Source organism: Eulemur rufifrons, chromosome 30, assembly GCF_041146395.1.
Source record: "Eulemur rufifrons isolate Redbay chromosome 30, OSU_ERuf_1, whole genome shotgun sequence".
Classification (NCBI taxonomy): Eukaryota; Metazoa; Chordata; class Mammalia; order Primates; family Lemuridae; genus Eulemur; species Eulemur rufifrons.
Window position 1 is genome coordinate 63,021,625 of NC_091012.1, and position 17,039 is coordinate 63,038,663.

Below are 17,039 nucleotides of genomic sequence, written 5' to 3' on the forward strand. Positions count from 1 at the left end.
AGATAAAAAACGTGTGATAAACATATGGCTCCTGGTTGTGTCAGCCAGATGGTGACTGACTTCTATCCCATCCCTGACTCTTACCCCATTCTCGGTGAGATTTAGGGATGGGGAAAGGTTCATATCCCAGGGAGGAGATGACAATGAAAAGAAAACCAGGCTTAGTGACTTGTTTTTTAGGTCACATCAGAATGTCCCCTTATCAATATAAATCCATCAAAGTAGGACACCAAAATATTATGTATCCGTTCTTGCTCATACAGCATCAAGCTATCTGCAAGCTGTTTTCCCCCTCTCCTAGAACAAACAATGGACAGTTTGTCAGAATACCAATAACCCTGGCTAGCCCCACTCATTTTTGGATTTTAGAGATAGTCTGCTGTTTAACACTCATGGGTGAAAATGGGAATCCACTGACCTATTTCCCCAATGCATCCATTCCATTTCAGGCCACAAATAGTCCTATGCAGAAACCAGGCTATCTTACTAGATATCTTTTGATACCTATAGTTTCTTTTTCCACACTCTCCAACTGGATCCCAAGAGGTCCAGTACCTGACAGATTTTTTACTTCACCCATTATCTTTGTTGGTATCTCTAAAGCCACAATCCCAACCTCGCTTCACTGATCCAGTTCCCCTTCATTTTCAATATTTGGCCTAAAACTGGAGTAAGAATTTACAATGCCACTGTTTTAACTCTGTCCCTGATTGTTGACTCCATCCCAAGGGCCACCTATTCTGTCCCCAGTTAGCCCCATTCTGCAAGTTTCATACCATCCCTCTCAACCTTCTTCCCCAAACACACACACATACACACACACACACACACACACACACACACAAAATACTTGAAATCAGTTCATCTTTATTCCAAGCCTGATGCAAAACCAGCGATCTGTGGTGGTATATTCTAACACCTGCAGAGAGCAAACACCATCAACTCTGAAAATCAGCATCTCTAGTCCCTTTCGTCCTCTTGAGTTCCATATAGATTTGTATTTCTAACAGCCTACTGGACACTTCCAGCAAGATTTCCTACTGGCACTTCAAACTCAATATAACCAAAACTTAATATCTTTCTCCTAGAACTTTGTGTTCTTTCTGTTGCATTCAATACCCCACCCATGCAGCATGCAAACAAAATCATCCTTTGATTACTTACTCTCATTCCAAAAGTAATAGAGGGTAACTGTAAAAACTATGGAAGATTCAGATGAGAAAAAAGAAACAAAAACCATCCTTAAGTTTATCATTCAGAGATAACCACATTACATTCCCATATCTTGATTAATGCTATCACCATTTTCCTAGTCACCCAAACTAGAAATCTGACTGCTCTTTCTCCCTTTACATATCGCATTTGACCATTTTCCAAGTCCTATCAATATTACCTCCAAAATGTCTACTGAAGCCATTCTTTTCTCTCTATCCCCACTGCCATAGTCCAGGCTCTTACCTCTCTTATCTAGACTAGTACAATTACCTACCTGGTTTTCCTACTACCAGTTTCCCAAACTCACACTTATCTCCTATCATAATCACCACCAAATTAAATCTTCACAATGCCACTAGAGTTGTTCTGTAATACCCATCCAATTATTTCATTCATCTGCTTTAAAACATTTACTAACTCTAATGCCCACAAAATAAAGTCCAGCTTTCATGGTGTCTTACTCTGCTTTGGCTTCCATAGCAAAATACCATAGACTGGGCACCTTAATTAACAGAAATTTTTTTTCTCACAGTTCTGGAGGCTAGAAGTCTAAGACCAGGGTGCCAGCATAGTTGAGTTTTGGTGAGGGCCTTTTTCTTGATTTTCAGATTGTTACCTTCTTGCTGTGTCCTCATATGGTGGAGAGAGAATGAACAAACTTTCTGGTGTTTCTTCCTATAAGGTCACTAATCAAATAATGAGGGCCCCACCCTCATAACCTCATCTAAACCTAATTACTTCCCAAAGGCCCAATCTCTGAATACCATCACATTAGGGGTTAGGGTTTCAGCATATGAATTTTGGGGGAACATATTAATTGCACAGTGGGATGTGTGACATTCAAGGGCATTTTCAAGCAGCTCTAAGCCACTTATTTTGTTTTGTCTTCTATATTACTTCATGCCAGTGCATTCTGGGACTTCAAGAACATCATAAATAGTTCTCAAAATTTACCGTCTACTTTCATAGCACTCTGGCATTGCTCATGCTGTTCATTCTGCTTGGATAGCTTTTCACCCTTTCCTGCCAGACAAACTATTATTTGTCCTTCAATTGTCCAGGTCAAATGCCACCTCTATTGTCAAGTCAGCTTGGATTTCCTCTTTTTTGCACTCATATCACTTTGCATATGTTTTTATCAAATTCAAATAGCCTGGATTCAAATCTGACAGATTCTAAATGTGTGACCTTAAGCAAGTTACTTGATTATACTTCAGTAACCTCATTTGTAAAATGGGGGTCATTATAGCACCTATTTGATATGGTTGGTGTAAGGATTAATGATTGACTATGTGTAAAGTTCTTAGAGAAATGCTTGGCACATAATAAGCATTAGATAAATTGTTTGCTATTAGTATTACTATTATGACATGTCAAATGAAAACAATACGGACAAAAATGTTTATTCATAGTGTAAATGTAGGGAAATATTTTCACTATGACACTCTGGTGACCTTGCACTATTCACATAGTCCATGTACGCAAAGTTGAATTACAGCAAGAGCCGGGTCTTAGCGGAACATTCTGTGATCCTCCTGGAACATGGGAAGATAAGCAGTCTTGTGAGCTGCCTCAGTGCTGTTTCTTATCTGCCTCTTTACCTTGTGGGAGGCTGCCACGAGGCAGTTTCTCATCCTACTCCCTGATTCCAGTAAGACATAGGACTTTCCACCTCCCTCCCCTTGGGTACAGATGTAAACTATAAAAACAGCTAGCTGCAGTCTAGAGTTGGTTTTTTCAGTAACAGAGTGCCTTGCTGCTTGTGTTGCCTGTCATCTGGCCCCTCTGGTTCAATGTCTTCCTGTGGGCAAAGGGATACAGGCAGCTGACACCATACTGATCTTGCTAATATTGTCTGTGTAAGTAATAAACTCTATCTTTTGGGGGTCATTGTTTCCTTATTGGATGAATCTATGAAAGTCTGGCAAGCTTGCCTAGTAGCTGCCACTGCACTACTGCTTATGGACTGCTTGATGTCTTGACAGTAAGCTCCTTGAGAGAAGAAGAACATTGTCTGTTTTGTTCAACACTGTATATCTAGTATCTGGCCCATAGTATCTGGCACATAGTAAATGCTCAATAAGTATTTGTTGAATTTTTAAAAATTATAGCAAACAATGAAACATATGTATTCAAAGATACATAGTCAAGGATGTATATCAAACCCATTACAGTGGGAGATTTGTGGGGAGGGATGGAGACTATAGCTAGAAGATGAAAGGGACAATAAAAAACAAAATAAAATAAGATAGGGTCCTTCTACTCATTAGGTTTAAAGAAAAATGTATATGTATGTCACCTAGGAAGAAGAAGCCCTCTAGCTCTCCTATTATTTTTCCATTAATTTCTATGAGTATTTGATACCTTGTAAGCCTGACGTTAGTTTCTCAAGTGTAATATAAGAAGGAGGGACTAGACCAGCATCTTCCAAACTGTTTACCAAGGAACCCCAGTCATTCTCCTAAGAGCTGCCTCATGGGTGGTAGTACCCTTTTAATTAAGGCAGTGGTACTTTTATGTGTTTTATATGTTGGGATTTCTCATAGAAATTTGTTTGAAGAAAAACCTTAACAGCTAAAATCAAAACAAAACAAACCTGTAAACCACTGGCTTATGGAAAGTTGCCAACTACAAACTTGAGAGTAAAGCAGCGGAGGATAACAATAGGGCAGGCAGAATTTGAATAATGGGGCTCTTTGGCTTTGGGGTTAGAAGGAAAGTTTGCTGAAGACATATATATTCCTAATTCAGTATTTTGTTTAGGACCATCACTTTGATTTGGAATTCATAAATCTTGCTTTCTTATTTGGAGTCTAGGGAGGGTAAAGGAAAGGATGATTCTTGTGAATTTTTAAACCCCAAACCACTCCTTGTGCTTAAATAGATTATACTCCTATTACCTTCCTCAGCTTAAGCAAGGGCTTTCTTCTTATAGTCTCTGGATTATATTGTTATATATAGACCAGGTCCAGGACCCAAATAACGTATTTAGCCAATTCTAAGCTGCAATTTTCCCCACATTATAATGTTTCTGATATTAAGATGCATCATACAATCAATGCATACATATAATGTGATAGTGTACCTATTTTACCTCTTAAGTGTGATTATTAAGTAAATGGCATGTTTACAATTTGATATTGTCTTAGATTCAATTAAACATCATATTATTAACAGGAATGATAAGCATGTAAATTTGAGCAAAAATACTTGATATAGGTTCAACAGCCTCTTTACTCTGAGTCTTACTAGGGGGGTTAAGCAATGATGGTGGATGTCATCATTAATATGCCTACAGGATAAAATTCAAGCTACAAATTGGGACTTTTTCTATTTTTTGAGAGTCAGCTTACCAATACACCATTGCCAATATTTATTCTTTATTCTCGTTATATTCACTGCTTACTCAAATATGCCATGCTATTTCATGCTTGGATACCTTTCCATGTGCTCTTCCCTCTGCTTGGAATGCCCTTCTTGGAATGTTGTCCACTGTAGAAATCCCATCCACCCAAACAGAGTTGATCCTTTCCTGCTTTATGTCACTATGTACCTGATATATGACTCTAAATTTGTACTTACCATACTGAACTGCAATGATTTGTTAGGTATCCATCTCCTTTACTGTAAATTCCTTGAGGACAATTGGCTGTTTCTTATTTATTTTTGTATCTCTAGCACTTAAGACAGTGCTTGCTATGTACTAGCATTCACTAGGTATTTAAAGACTGAATAAATGAAGAAATAAAGAGTAATAATGGAAAGAAAGAGAAAAAGAACAGTATATCAGTGGTAAAGTGCCATAGCACCAACAGATGTTTTATTTGCTGCTTCTATTCAGTGGTATCCATGCCTTATCCAAACCTTTTGAACTCCTAGAGGACTTACAATTGTCTATACTGAGTTTAATTCTTAATAATAAAATGAGTTTGTTTATGTTAGTCTCCTCAGTTGATTATAAATTCATTAGAGGGAAGTAGCAAGTCATCTTCTGTATAAACTTACCACATTTTAGATAAATTGTATATTCCTACCATGAGGTGTGACTTAGTTTCCAAGATTCTTTATTCTGAATATCTTTATTATTAAAACTAGTAGTAATTTGCATGAGAGAAACGGAAAGGCTAGGAACAGTTTTTATTTATTTAGGGCCTAGAATTTCTCCAGAATTTAGAGCGATCCCTAACACTAGCCACCAAAAACACAATTTTACAGTAATTTAAGAGAGAGGAATTTGAATGTTACTGGTAAAACCCTGGGAGCTAATTATTTCAAGATTACTTGAAACCTTAACTCATTAGAGTTTGAAAAATCTCCCGAGGTACTTAACGTCACTATTCCCATTATGTTACTTGATTTAAATGAATGTCTTAGATTTTGCTAATAAGAGAAAACCTGAAGTTTATGCAAAGGAGAAATTCCATTTATCATTTGCTTAAGGAAAAAATATTAAGCATCTCCCATGGGTAGCTCAGTATTCTATAATGTATTATAAGAGAGGAGGGAAAAAGATAGAAACATAGCCCCTGATCTCAAAAAATAAAATTTTAACATAAGAATCACTTGTGTATGTTGCCAAAACAAGCAAAATTACACACTCCTAGATTAGGGCTAGATTTTTCAGCAAGATTATTATGAGGATCAAATAAGCAAAAGTAAGGTGGTATCATTGATACTGTTGATAATGCCATTGCTATCATATACAAACAATGACTTGGCAAAGGATGCTTTCCAACATGCTATAGTGTCATTCAGATAAGGGAGCCAAGTAACATTTTAGATGTCTTCTTAGTCTTTTTAATCAGAAGTTCCAAAAATTAAGAAAATCCCTTTTTAAATCCCCCAATACAAGCTGAGTCATTGCAAGAAATACAGAATAAAAGATAAAGACAGATTCAGGGAATGAAATATTTCATTCTGATTGCTGGTCAACTCATCAGAAGTTAATATCCAATCAGATGGCATACATGGGACAGAACTAGGATGAAAGAAAATTTAGTCCAATCAGATTGAGCAGTTTTAATAGGACTAGAAATCGTGTATTGTGTCATATGATTCTATTATGTTTATTTGTGAGTCTTATCCAAAATATGCAAACTTAGTTTGTTTTGTAAATGTTACCTATTTTATTTATTTAATTTTATTTTTTCAGGTGGGGGTTTTGCTACGTTGCCCAGGCTCATCTTGAACTCCTGGGCTCAAGCAATCCTCTCACCTGAGCCTCCCGAGTAGCTGGGATTATAGGTGCATGCTACCATGCCTGGTTTCATGCTATTAATTTTAAACTGTCCATCACACTATTCCCCTAGTATCTGAAACACATCAACCACTATTTTTAAAGAGTTTTCAGCCTTGTCTACAATATTATATATATATGTATATACATATATGTATGCATATATATAACAGTCAATTTAGCTACAGCAATCATATAGAAAATGGAGAAGGGGAGGAGAGGCTTACCACTAGATCCTGACAACATGCTGTTGAAGGGTCCTTTCTTGTAAATGCCAGGAATACATCCTCAGTTCCCACCTGCTGTTGGAATACAATCTCATATCTGAAAAAATGTCAATGATAATAGAGACTTAAAAGGAAAAGCAATTTCCTGTCACAGAGTGGAAAACTAGAAACTTATGAGGATATGCTATTTACAAAAAAATAAAAGGACTAAATAAAGTGCTTGCAGTTTTTCAGGCATGTAGTAGAATATAAAGGAAAAGAAGTCTAGCAATGCAGTAAAAATACCAAATACCGAAAAGCAGGATTGTTATTACTTTCTAAAATAAAGCTTAATTGTTTGAGAGTTATACAAATAAAATGGATTGAGGGAAATTCTAGTAAGATTCTAATAAGGTTTAAAGTAGAAGATAAAAAGGAAGGTCTGTTCCTGGAAAGCAATGGCTCAGAAAAAATACTGGGCCCATAACCCAGGGTTTGATGGATAGATAGAAATCCTCCTCTGCTAAGTTTAAACCACAGAGTAAGAAAATCCAGGTTTAGTACTGTTTCTGTCATTAACTGTGGACCTTGGTTAAGTCACAAACTCATGGGGTCTCAGCTTCCACATTTGTATGATTTGTGGGAGTGGTTGGTTTGAACTAAATTGTCTCTATGGTCTTTTCCACCTCTACAATGTTGTAATAAAAACTAGTAATGCAGTCAGCACAGCTACATTATAGTGTTTAGAATCTAGTACTATAGAAAAGTTCAATGGAAGATTTTTTTGGTATTTCACCTCACACCTGACAAGTCTTTCCTTCTTTCCAAATTTGGACCCCTAGGGATAGAATGGTTTATAGAAGCACCCAGCAATAAGGTACTCTATCTCTTCCTATAGCATAAAACAAACCTTTACAAATTATTTTTTCTGCTTGATTCTACCCTAATGAAGAAATGGAAAATCTCTGTATAGGATGACTAAAGGGCTAGATTGAACTTCTGACCATTTGCAAATAAGAATGCCCAAGAGTGAAAACGGAATTTCTCTGAGTTCAAACAGAACTAACAATAAGTAACTATTTGATATAGGGCCCTTTTTTCTTAATAGGCTGTAATATCTCCCAAATATTTAGAAAGGTGAAGCCAGGTTAAAACAGTCAGAAGGGATTGATCCATATGCTTGTGATTCCCAGATGGATTTTCGCAAGCTCCTGCTCCTATCCTGAGCTCCAGACACAATTTTTCAACTACTTACTGTATAGGTTTGCTTTGGATGTCCTAAAGGCACCTAGGAGTCTACAGGTACAAAGCCAAACTCACTGCTTGCGTCTCCTCCACCTATAATCCCTATTAAAGTTATTGCATCACCATTTACTCAATCACCTAAGCTAGTATAATAACTTTAACATCGTCTTTGATGCTTTCCTCTCATCCATTTTGTCTAATCAAATACCAAATCTTCCTGCAAAATTCTCAAAGACCTCATACTTCTCCCCAAGGCCAGTGCCTTAGCTGAAGCCCTTGTTATTATTTTATTTGGCCACTTGTGATTCTTCTTTTGTGAACTGCCTGTTCATGTTCCTTACCTGTTTTCCTCTTTACCCACTGGAACATTTTGAAATGCATTTTCATGAGGTAGAAAATAAAGATAAAAAATCTTATAAAGCAATTTTTCTCATATCTTGACTGAAGTTATTATTCATTTAAAGCTTTCATGGATGTTCTATCTATAGAACATCAAATATCAGGATGAAAAGTGAAAAATTTACTCAAATTTGAAGCTTACTGCATATGGATGTTTGACATTCTTTAGACAATATGACAAATGAGTGACTTAATTCTTACCTTTCATATGGATGTGTGGGCACTGTGTAAACATAACCTGAGATTTACTCTCTTCATTCTTAGGATGCAGACAGAAATATTGTTCTAAAATCTCCTTTGATTTTTTTTGTGAGGTTTATGGTTTTGACATTGTTTATTTGAAAGCTGGATACTACTTTCTAGTTAGTTATCTGCAGTCTCCCACTGCTTCTATTTTCAGAACTGACGTAGAAGATGGAAGTATAGGGTTTTTTTTAAAGTATTGGAAAGTTTTGTAGTCAGAATTAGAATTAGAAAAGTTGTCAGATCACTTTCCATAGAAGTCGTTAAGAATTTATAAAGTACATTATAATTTAGTAAATATTGGCTTTGTCTTTCTAGCTATTCTAAGTATTCAATTGAGATTTTATTTCTATCTATCTATATATATATATTTAAAGCTTAGTCTATTTAACTATTAATTGCAACTATGTATATAAACATACTTTAAGTTCCTTAAAAGTATGAGTGGTTTTTTAAATCAGAATGAAAAGCTTTTTATAATAATTCTAAATTTCATATTTACAATTTGATGATATTGAAAAGGATATAAAGCAAGGCTTGAATCCTGCTTGCAAAATATACTGAATGCTAAGTATAATCTTGAAATATCTAGTAAATAAGTCTGGATAATAATTGATAACTGGAGGGAGATCGTAGTCTTTTACCGAAATTGTAGAACATTGAATAATTAAAAGCAGGTCTTTGACACATAAACATGGTATTGAAATTTAGTTGTATGAATGCTTGCAATTTAATGGGCTGTTTTTCTTCCACTGTTAGTTTCACATTATACGACAAACTGACATTAAATATAAATTTATAATGGAAATGACTATATTTTTTGGGTTTTGCTAGATAATAACTGCAAGGGAGGTGTTATGTTTTAGTATTTGTTTCTACTCTAGAAGGAAAAAAAATCATCCATTATACATGCCTTCTGTGTGCTGCTATAGTTTTATCTTTTCTGTGGTATAAGTTACTTTATGAATCTTGTCAAAAATAGAACGGCATCAGATGACACATCTTACTTAAACCCCTAAACACATTCCTGGCTTTATTTGACTTACTCGGGGATTTCTCTAACGTCCCACATATCATCATGCTCTGCTCCTTCTGGAACATCTTCTGGATTCCAGATGTCCCAGCTCTCTTCCTCACTGGTTTGAGGGATGTCTGTGGAGAAAGGAAAGATAAAGCTGAAGCTGTTGCTTGTTTTCTTCCTCTAAATTGCTCCTGTTCTTCTTCACCCTCAGTTTGGGATAACTCAAGTAAAACGTTCTCTATTTGTAATCATTAGCTCTTTTTTCTGGTCAAAACAAGCTAAATTTGTAACAACTGACTTTAAATAATTTTATCAATACAGAACAAATACATTGCAGAATTGTAATAACAGCTGTAGAAAATTTGGGAAAAACACATACACAAAAAGAAGAAAATAATCTACAATCCAACTGCCTGGAGATAAACAATAATAAAATTCTGGTGCTTCCAGTTTCTCTCTCCCCCCACCCACACCCTCTCTCTATATATGTATGCAAAGAAATATTACACATTTTTTTCAGAAACATAAATAAGATCATATGTAAAAATATAATCAATCTGATTTGGATAGAAATATCTTATCTTGCATTGTGTTTTGCTATATAAAAAAACCCTTTGATACTTTTTCCATGCAAACATGATATAATTCTTAAAACAATAATATCAGTTAAAGAAACTGAAAGCAGTGGAGGCAATGATCATTTTTTTCTTTTTTTTTTAAGCCTTTTTCCAGAAGAAGGCAATGATCATTTTTTAATCCAGTATTTTCCTCATGTAGACATGAGCTTTAAAGAGAATCTCTATCACTTTTTCTTTATACAGAACTGAGCATGTGCTTGAGTTCCTACATGTCATCTTAAAATGTTTAAAAGTAGATAGGCTCCAATAGGCATGGAAAAACCCAGCTTATGTTTGTTCTAACTATTGTGGCATCAAATGGAGACCAGCATTAAGTGCAGGGCATTACTGTGAGTCCTTTAAAGCATTCCCAGAAATGCACCTGACTTCCAGGTTCTCAATTCTGTCAATTCTTTTGAAATTATCTGCTTCTATCTAGTATGGGCTTTGTAAAGCCTAACTACAGATTTGTATAGAACATTTTACATATGAATCATTTCCCTCAGAATTTAGAGATTGTTATACCTACATTATCAGAAATACAGGCAACACAGAAATACATCAAGTTTGAACTAGTCCTCCACGGAGTGAATAGCTCTTGAGTAAGGCAAATAGCCTCTTGAGTATGTACAGCAATAATAACTGAAATTTAAAAACTATTCTCAGACCTCATTTTAGCCATTATTTTAAACATTTTTCCAGACAAAATCTTTCACAATTAGCTAAATTGATAAATAAAATTCACTTCTTCTTCCTGCCCATCCTCTGGTTTAACAGTAATCGTGATCAACAGAAAGCCTTCTATATTTTTAAAGATTTGTAAATGTTCAACTCTGTAAAAATGTATAGACAAAATGCTGGAAAAACATAAAAAATTATTTATTCTAGTTTATTGGACCTGTGATTTTATAAGTAACCACATAAACTTTAATTTATAAGCATTTCAATGTAAGATAAAATTGTGTAGATTTTTACTGTTTTCTCCAAAAATCTATTAGGTCAGTCAGGGCAGAGACTCTTTCTGTTTTGATCTGCATCATTTTGATCATACTGCCTGATACATAATAGGCTCTCAATGAATATTTATTGAGGCCAGGTGTGGTGGCTCATGCCTGTAATCTCAGCACTTTGACAGGGGCCAAGGTGGGAGGATCACTCGAGGACAGAAGTTCAAGACCAGCCTGGGCAATATAGCAAAACCCCATCTCTACAAAAAAATTAAAAAATTAGCTGGGCGTGGTGGCACACACCTGTAGTCCTAGCTACTCAGGAAGCTGAGGTAGGAGGATTGCTTGAGCCCAGAAGTTCAAGGCTGCCATGAGCTGTGATCATGCCACTGCATTCCAGCTTGGGTGAAAGAGTGAGATCCCTCTCAAAAAAATATTTATTGAATGAATTCTATGAAATTGCCAGAATATAGGAGGCTGGGAGGTAAATAAGCTAAGCATCTTGATAGATAGACCCTAATAAATAAAAAGTTATCTGATCACACATGACTTTCATGGTCTTCTATCTCAGAAAATATACCAAGGAATGTGGATAATCCTAGGTATATTAATTTCCATTATTAAAAAAACTACTTACCTCCAGCAGTAGAGTAAAAACTTCTTTATATATAAATGGCTGTTTATCATTTCCACGATTATTTTAGTTCATCTTTTTTCTTTTTTATTCACTTTAATTAACAAATAAAAACTATATATATTTATTATGTACAACATAATGTTTTGAAATATGTATGTATTGTGGAATGGTTAAATCAAGCTAATTAACATATGCATTACTTCATATACATATCACTTATTTGTGATGAGAACACTTAAAATCTACTCCCTTAGCAACTTTCAAGTATACAATACATTGTTATTTAGTTCATCATAACAAGTATTAGTGTTAATTAGTATTACTCTCCCTATAATTTTTCTGCCAAGGAAAAGGTTATATTGATCTATACTGCTTTGTTACCTTTGAGCTCTTCGTTTTTTGGTGGCCCAATATTCCCAGGGCCCATGGCTCCAATACAAGATGAATAATTTGACTGAAGGAGAAGAAAAAAAATCCAACATTCTGTAATTACTGCTTGTATAACCTATATGACTAGTAATACTTTAAATCTGATAAGCTTTCCATCTAAAAACCTCATAGAGCTTTCCAGTTCAATTACCCATCTTTGTTACACAACAGAGAGCCAGATGCCACATATTATTTTGAATGTGCTTTCCTTGTTCTTTCAAAAAATATTCGGTTTAATAGACTCTAGGGCAGAATTGATCTTTAGTCAGACTAAATCCCCAGTTCCAGTTCAGTGAATCATATATCCCTGGGGATGAGAAATGAGCCACATTCATCTCTATGAAGATTGCAACCAAGTGTTAGTATAAAAGCGTCAATACTTTTGGGTTTTAAGTGTCTAGTTGTAGTTAGATGGGAGATAGAAGTATGGGAAAGTAGAGCCTAAGTATTTAGACTTTGAACGATCCATTCAAAAGCCCTGATAACTGCTTTTACTGCTTTTCACTATAGAGTATAAAACACTATTCTGTCCCACTGTCTCATGACACTGAACTAGTGGATTTAAACAGCAACTCCAAATTAACAGTGTCAAATACATGCTAAAGCATTTCAGTCTTCATACAAGTTTATTTTGTCATCCTCTGCACAAGCATGTGCACCCCCACAGGACTGCCCCTGACTCACCAGTACATTTTTTCAACTAAGTATAATATATATTACATCATCAGTATAGTGGCACCACCTCATTGGCCCCTCTCAGTGATTTTTTGATATTTCAAGAAAAATCCCAGTTTCTTACTAATTGTTCTTGCTGATGTCAGACCCTGCAGATTCAACTTACTCCATTGCTGGCAGTCAAAAAATTCTTATCTTCTTGGATCCTAGCAGACTAGCACCTCTATCTCTCCTTTCTCAGGCCCCCAACTTCATCTCCTAAGACTTCAGACATGTATAAAAGTTAGAATGTCCTCTTTGGGCAAAGGGAGTCATGTCTGTCCTTGAAAGCTGGTAGAACAGCTCACCTGGGTCTTTATTATGCTAAACTATTTCAACAGTTATAAATCAGAAATTAATCTACAACATCTCAACGGTGTCTGAGACAGTAACTATTCCCTTCCAGAAAGGTGTTTCAAAAGTGCTATGTCTGCGGTAAAGGTGTTATAGGCATTTTTATGTGAAAATCTCAAGACAATATTCAGGCCTTTTTTTCTCTTTTTAATCACTAAGGTCATATAAATGTGTAGTACTTTTCTTAAATTATTAATCATCAGAATACTACTGGTCAATAAGGGTAAAGCATTTCTCGGGGCCTTGAACTTGAGGGTCTCTTGTTTTGTTGAGTGCCTCCTTCCACAGAAAATTTAAATCAGTAGAAATAAAATCTTGGACATTCCTGACAAAAATTGGTATGCTCTCCATGGACAGTGATGATTGGATCAGTATATCAGAGTTTCAATCTATTAACTCAATGAAAAGAAATGATTAAAAATAAAAATTTCAAGTGAAAAGATGGAATGGGATAATAAAAACACTAAAAACCATCTGGTAATTGTTTTCTATAAGAACATCATTTGAGCCTTTACCATGAATCTACAGCCAATTATATGAACAATTTATCATTGTAATTCATGCCACTTTGTAATATATAAGACAGTTAGAATATCTTTGCTACAATGTCTGTGAAGAATGGTGGACCTTATTTCCCATAGGCCTTAAGGTCCCCTCATGAGTTTGAAAAACTACAGATACACTGTTCCCAATCTTCCAGATTCTTAACAATTCATAAAGAAAAGGGATAGTGTAAATGAACCAATATGTATGCAACCGTTTTCTTGCTGCTTTCAGAGAGTGTATTTTTAAAAACAAATCACTCTTGTAATCATCCCTCAGTTCCCAAGATTAATATATGTTAAAAAATGAAAAGCCGTTTCTCTCCTGGAAAATTTAACGGTTCATCAGAAACATTAATTATTCTCCCGTTGTTCTGATACTCTAATTCTATATCCTCTAATGATATCTGTACTGTGGTATCTGAATGACCAATTATCTCAAAATTGCTTATAACCTAGATATACAGAATCATACAGAATCATATGTTATTACAGTAATTTTCCTTTATAAATTATACAATTCAGTAAAATGATGTCAGTCTCTCTGTTCTCATAAGCACTCATCTTTCCTCCTAGAAACACCTATGGATGCAAATAAACATCTCCAGCCATAAACCCCAAAGGGAACAAGCTTTGTAACCACAGTAAATCCTTATCTCTGAATCTGTTCCTGTTACAAGTTCCCCTTCACTTTACTCAAGATCACTGTTTCTCAAATACTTAATATACTTTTTCCATATGTCATCATCCTCCCTTTCCCAGGATGTAGGCTCCAGAAAATGATCATTCTGTTATTTCAACTAAGGTAGCAAAAATGAGCTTGCCTTCCCGACTTCATTGATAACATTGCTCCTATTGTTTTTCCTCCTGTGTCCTATTTGTTACATATATTCAACGCTGTTATTAATGTCCTGATTTTCTTTATTTGTTTGGCCTCTACTGATTCTTTTCCCCAATTAAAGCTTCCTGGTTTCTGATCCTGGGTCCAAGCTGACTCAGTTCCTCTCTTCTACAAATTTTATTTCCATTTCATGTCTTATTTAATTCTCCCCTGTTCCACCTAAGCTCTTCCTGATAGTGCTAGCTCACTCCTGTGTCAATATGAGCCACTGAATTTGCTGCCTATTCAGAATATACTTATTTTTCCACATTATGGCAAAAAAGAATTTTGGAAGGAGTAAATTGATATGTATTTCCGTGGAAGATGATTTATTCATGGTAAACTGGTCGTAATAACAAAACACTTCATCAAAATAAATTTATGCAAGTTAATATATTCTGTTAGGAGATTTTTGCCCCCAGTTTTGTTTGTCTTATCACGGGCAGTCTGAGAGCCAAGGCTCACTGATATTTAAGGGGTAGGAGAATCGAGAGCAAGGAGTTATATAAAAGTGCTTTTGTTGTGTTGGGAATACTGGCAGTGACCTTCGAGTGGCCACAGGTCAGTTCTACCAGAACTCTTCTACTGAAAATGAAGCCCATATTGTTGCTGCAAGCCTTACTGGCATTACCTGTCCTGACCCCGATGCTACTCAACTAATTACACAGCTTTATTTTAGCATGTATAGGGAAGCCACTTTGATAGGCTGAAGCTAGTTTGTCCTATTGTTTGTTCAAAATATTTTCTGTTCTGCTTTCATGTGTAGACAAATAAAAAAAAATAAAGGATTGGTACTTGTGGGTCCAATTAATACTGTATAATTGAAAATATTTGTCTTACAGAAATGTTGTCTAGGCTTAAACAGTCCTATCTACCACTTTGCAATGGTTGTCAAGCATTCTTAGGCCATAAATATAAATGACAAACATTTTGAAATGTGGCTATTGCTACCATAGTTACAGAACTATTTTCCTATTCAGTGTTCAGGTGGTTTAGAAAAAATATAATTATGTTTGCTAGAAATGTACTAGAGGTTATACTCTCATGCATAATCAGCCTTGCAGCCTCCTGTGAATGTATCAGATGACACAGTCCTGCTCCCACAGTAAGGTGGGAACAAATTGTTCAAATACACTTTCACAATTTCCCATGAACAGAATTAATTTATCTATAAGTATATGGCCACCTGTCCAGAGTCAAAATCTTCCTCTTCTTCCGGATTAATCAGCTCAGAGAGTGCTTCCAGAGTAGAAATTGAAGAAAGTGTCTCAATTTCCAGATTTTTAGGTTCTATATTTTGAGTTCCTGTATTTTCAGAATCCATATTCTAAGGAAGAAGATAATCAAAAAGAGATACTTTACTTTTAAGTTTTTTAAAGACATGAAAATTTTGTATTGTCATACCTCCCTTCTTTCTTGGAGTCACTCCATTGTCTCTTATCTTTCCGAAAATCCTTGTAAACTCCTTTAGATATGTTTTTTGCTAACTCATAGGCCTGGGGCAGCAAGCAAACTCAAGCATTCAGCCTGTTTTACTAAAACTTCATACCTAATCTTACAAGCATTTATTGAGCACCTACTATAGTGGTTCTCGGGTTTTAGTGTGCTCAAGAATCACTTGCGGAGTTGATTAAAAATGCAGATTCTTAAGCCCTACCTCTAGAGGAAGTGTATATCAGTGTCATATAGATTATGTATCATTATTTCAGAACATATTATTTTAGACTGTCTTTTGATCTGTTTCATGTATGCTGTTTAGGCTATATATTCCACTTAGTGAACTGAAAAAGATGTTGCTTGGTGGACATACCACCAAGGCCTTTACTCATTTCACACTTCTGCCTCAGGCAGGCCTGCATCTTCTAATTTATTTCAATTCTTAATTAACCCTTGATGATGCCTAGCACATTACCATTTGAGAACTCTAATGGGTTCATTCATTCGCTTTAGTGAAAGTTAATGAAATAATTGTTTTTTTGATTATAACATTTCAGGGAAAATACATTACATGTATAACTGAGAAAACTATAACTACCTATAATTCTACTATCTAGACATCAGTCTTTCTAATAATCTTTGCAGGCCAGGAGTGTTGGCTCATGCCTGTAATCTTAGCATTTTGGGAGGCAGAGGCGGGAGGATCATTTGAGGCCAGGAGTTCGAGACCAGCCTGGGCAATAGCGAGACCCTATCTCTACTAAAGATAAAACAAAAATTAGCTGGGCATGGTGGTGCATTCTGGTAGTCCCAGCTACTCAGGAGGCTGAGACAGGAGGATTTCTTGAGCCCAGGAGTTTGAGGTTGCAGTGAGCTATGATGATGTCACTATACTTTAGCCAAGACAATGGAGTGAG

At 35.6% G+C, this 17,039-nt stretch overlaps 1 protein-coding gene across 1 annotated transcript in view; it reads right to left on the reverse strand.

The window, feature by feature from the left end:
• DNAAF6 (dynein axonemal assembly factor 6) overlaps positions 1–16,087 on the reverse strand; it is a 29,566-nt gene extending 13,479 nt beyond the window's left edge. The window contains 4 exon segments of the mRNA XM_069464224.1: positions 6,679–6,775; positions 9,591–9,696; positions 12,148–12,220; positions 15,872–16,087. Of these exon segments, the coding sequence (XP_069320325.1) occupies positions 6,679–6,775; positions 9,591–9,696; positions 12,148–12,220; positions 15,872–16,087 (492 nt within the window).
• Positions 16,088–17,039: the final 952 nt, after the last annotated feature.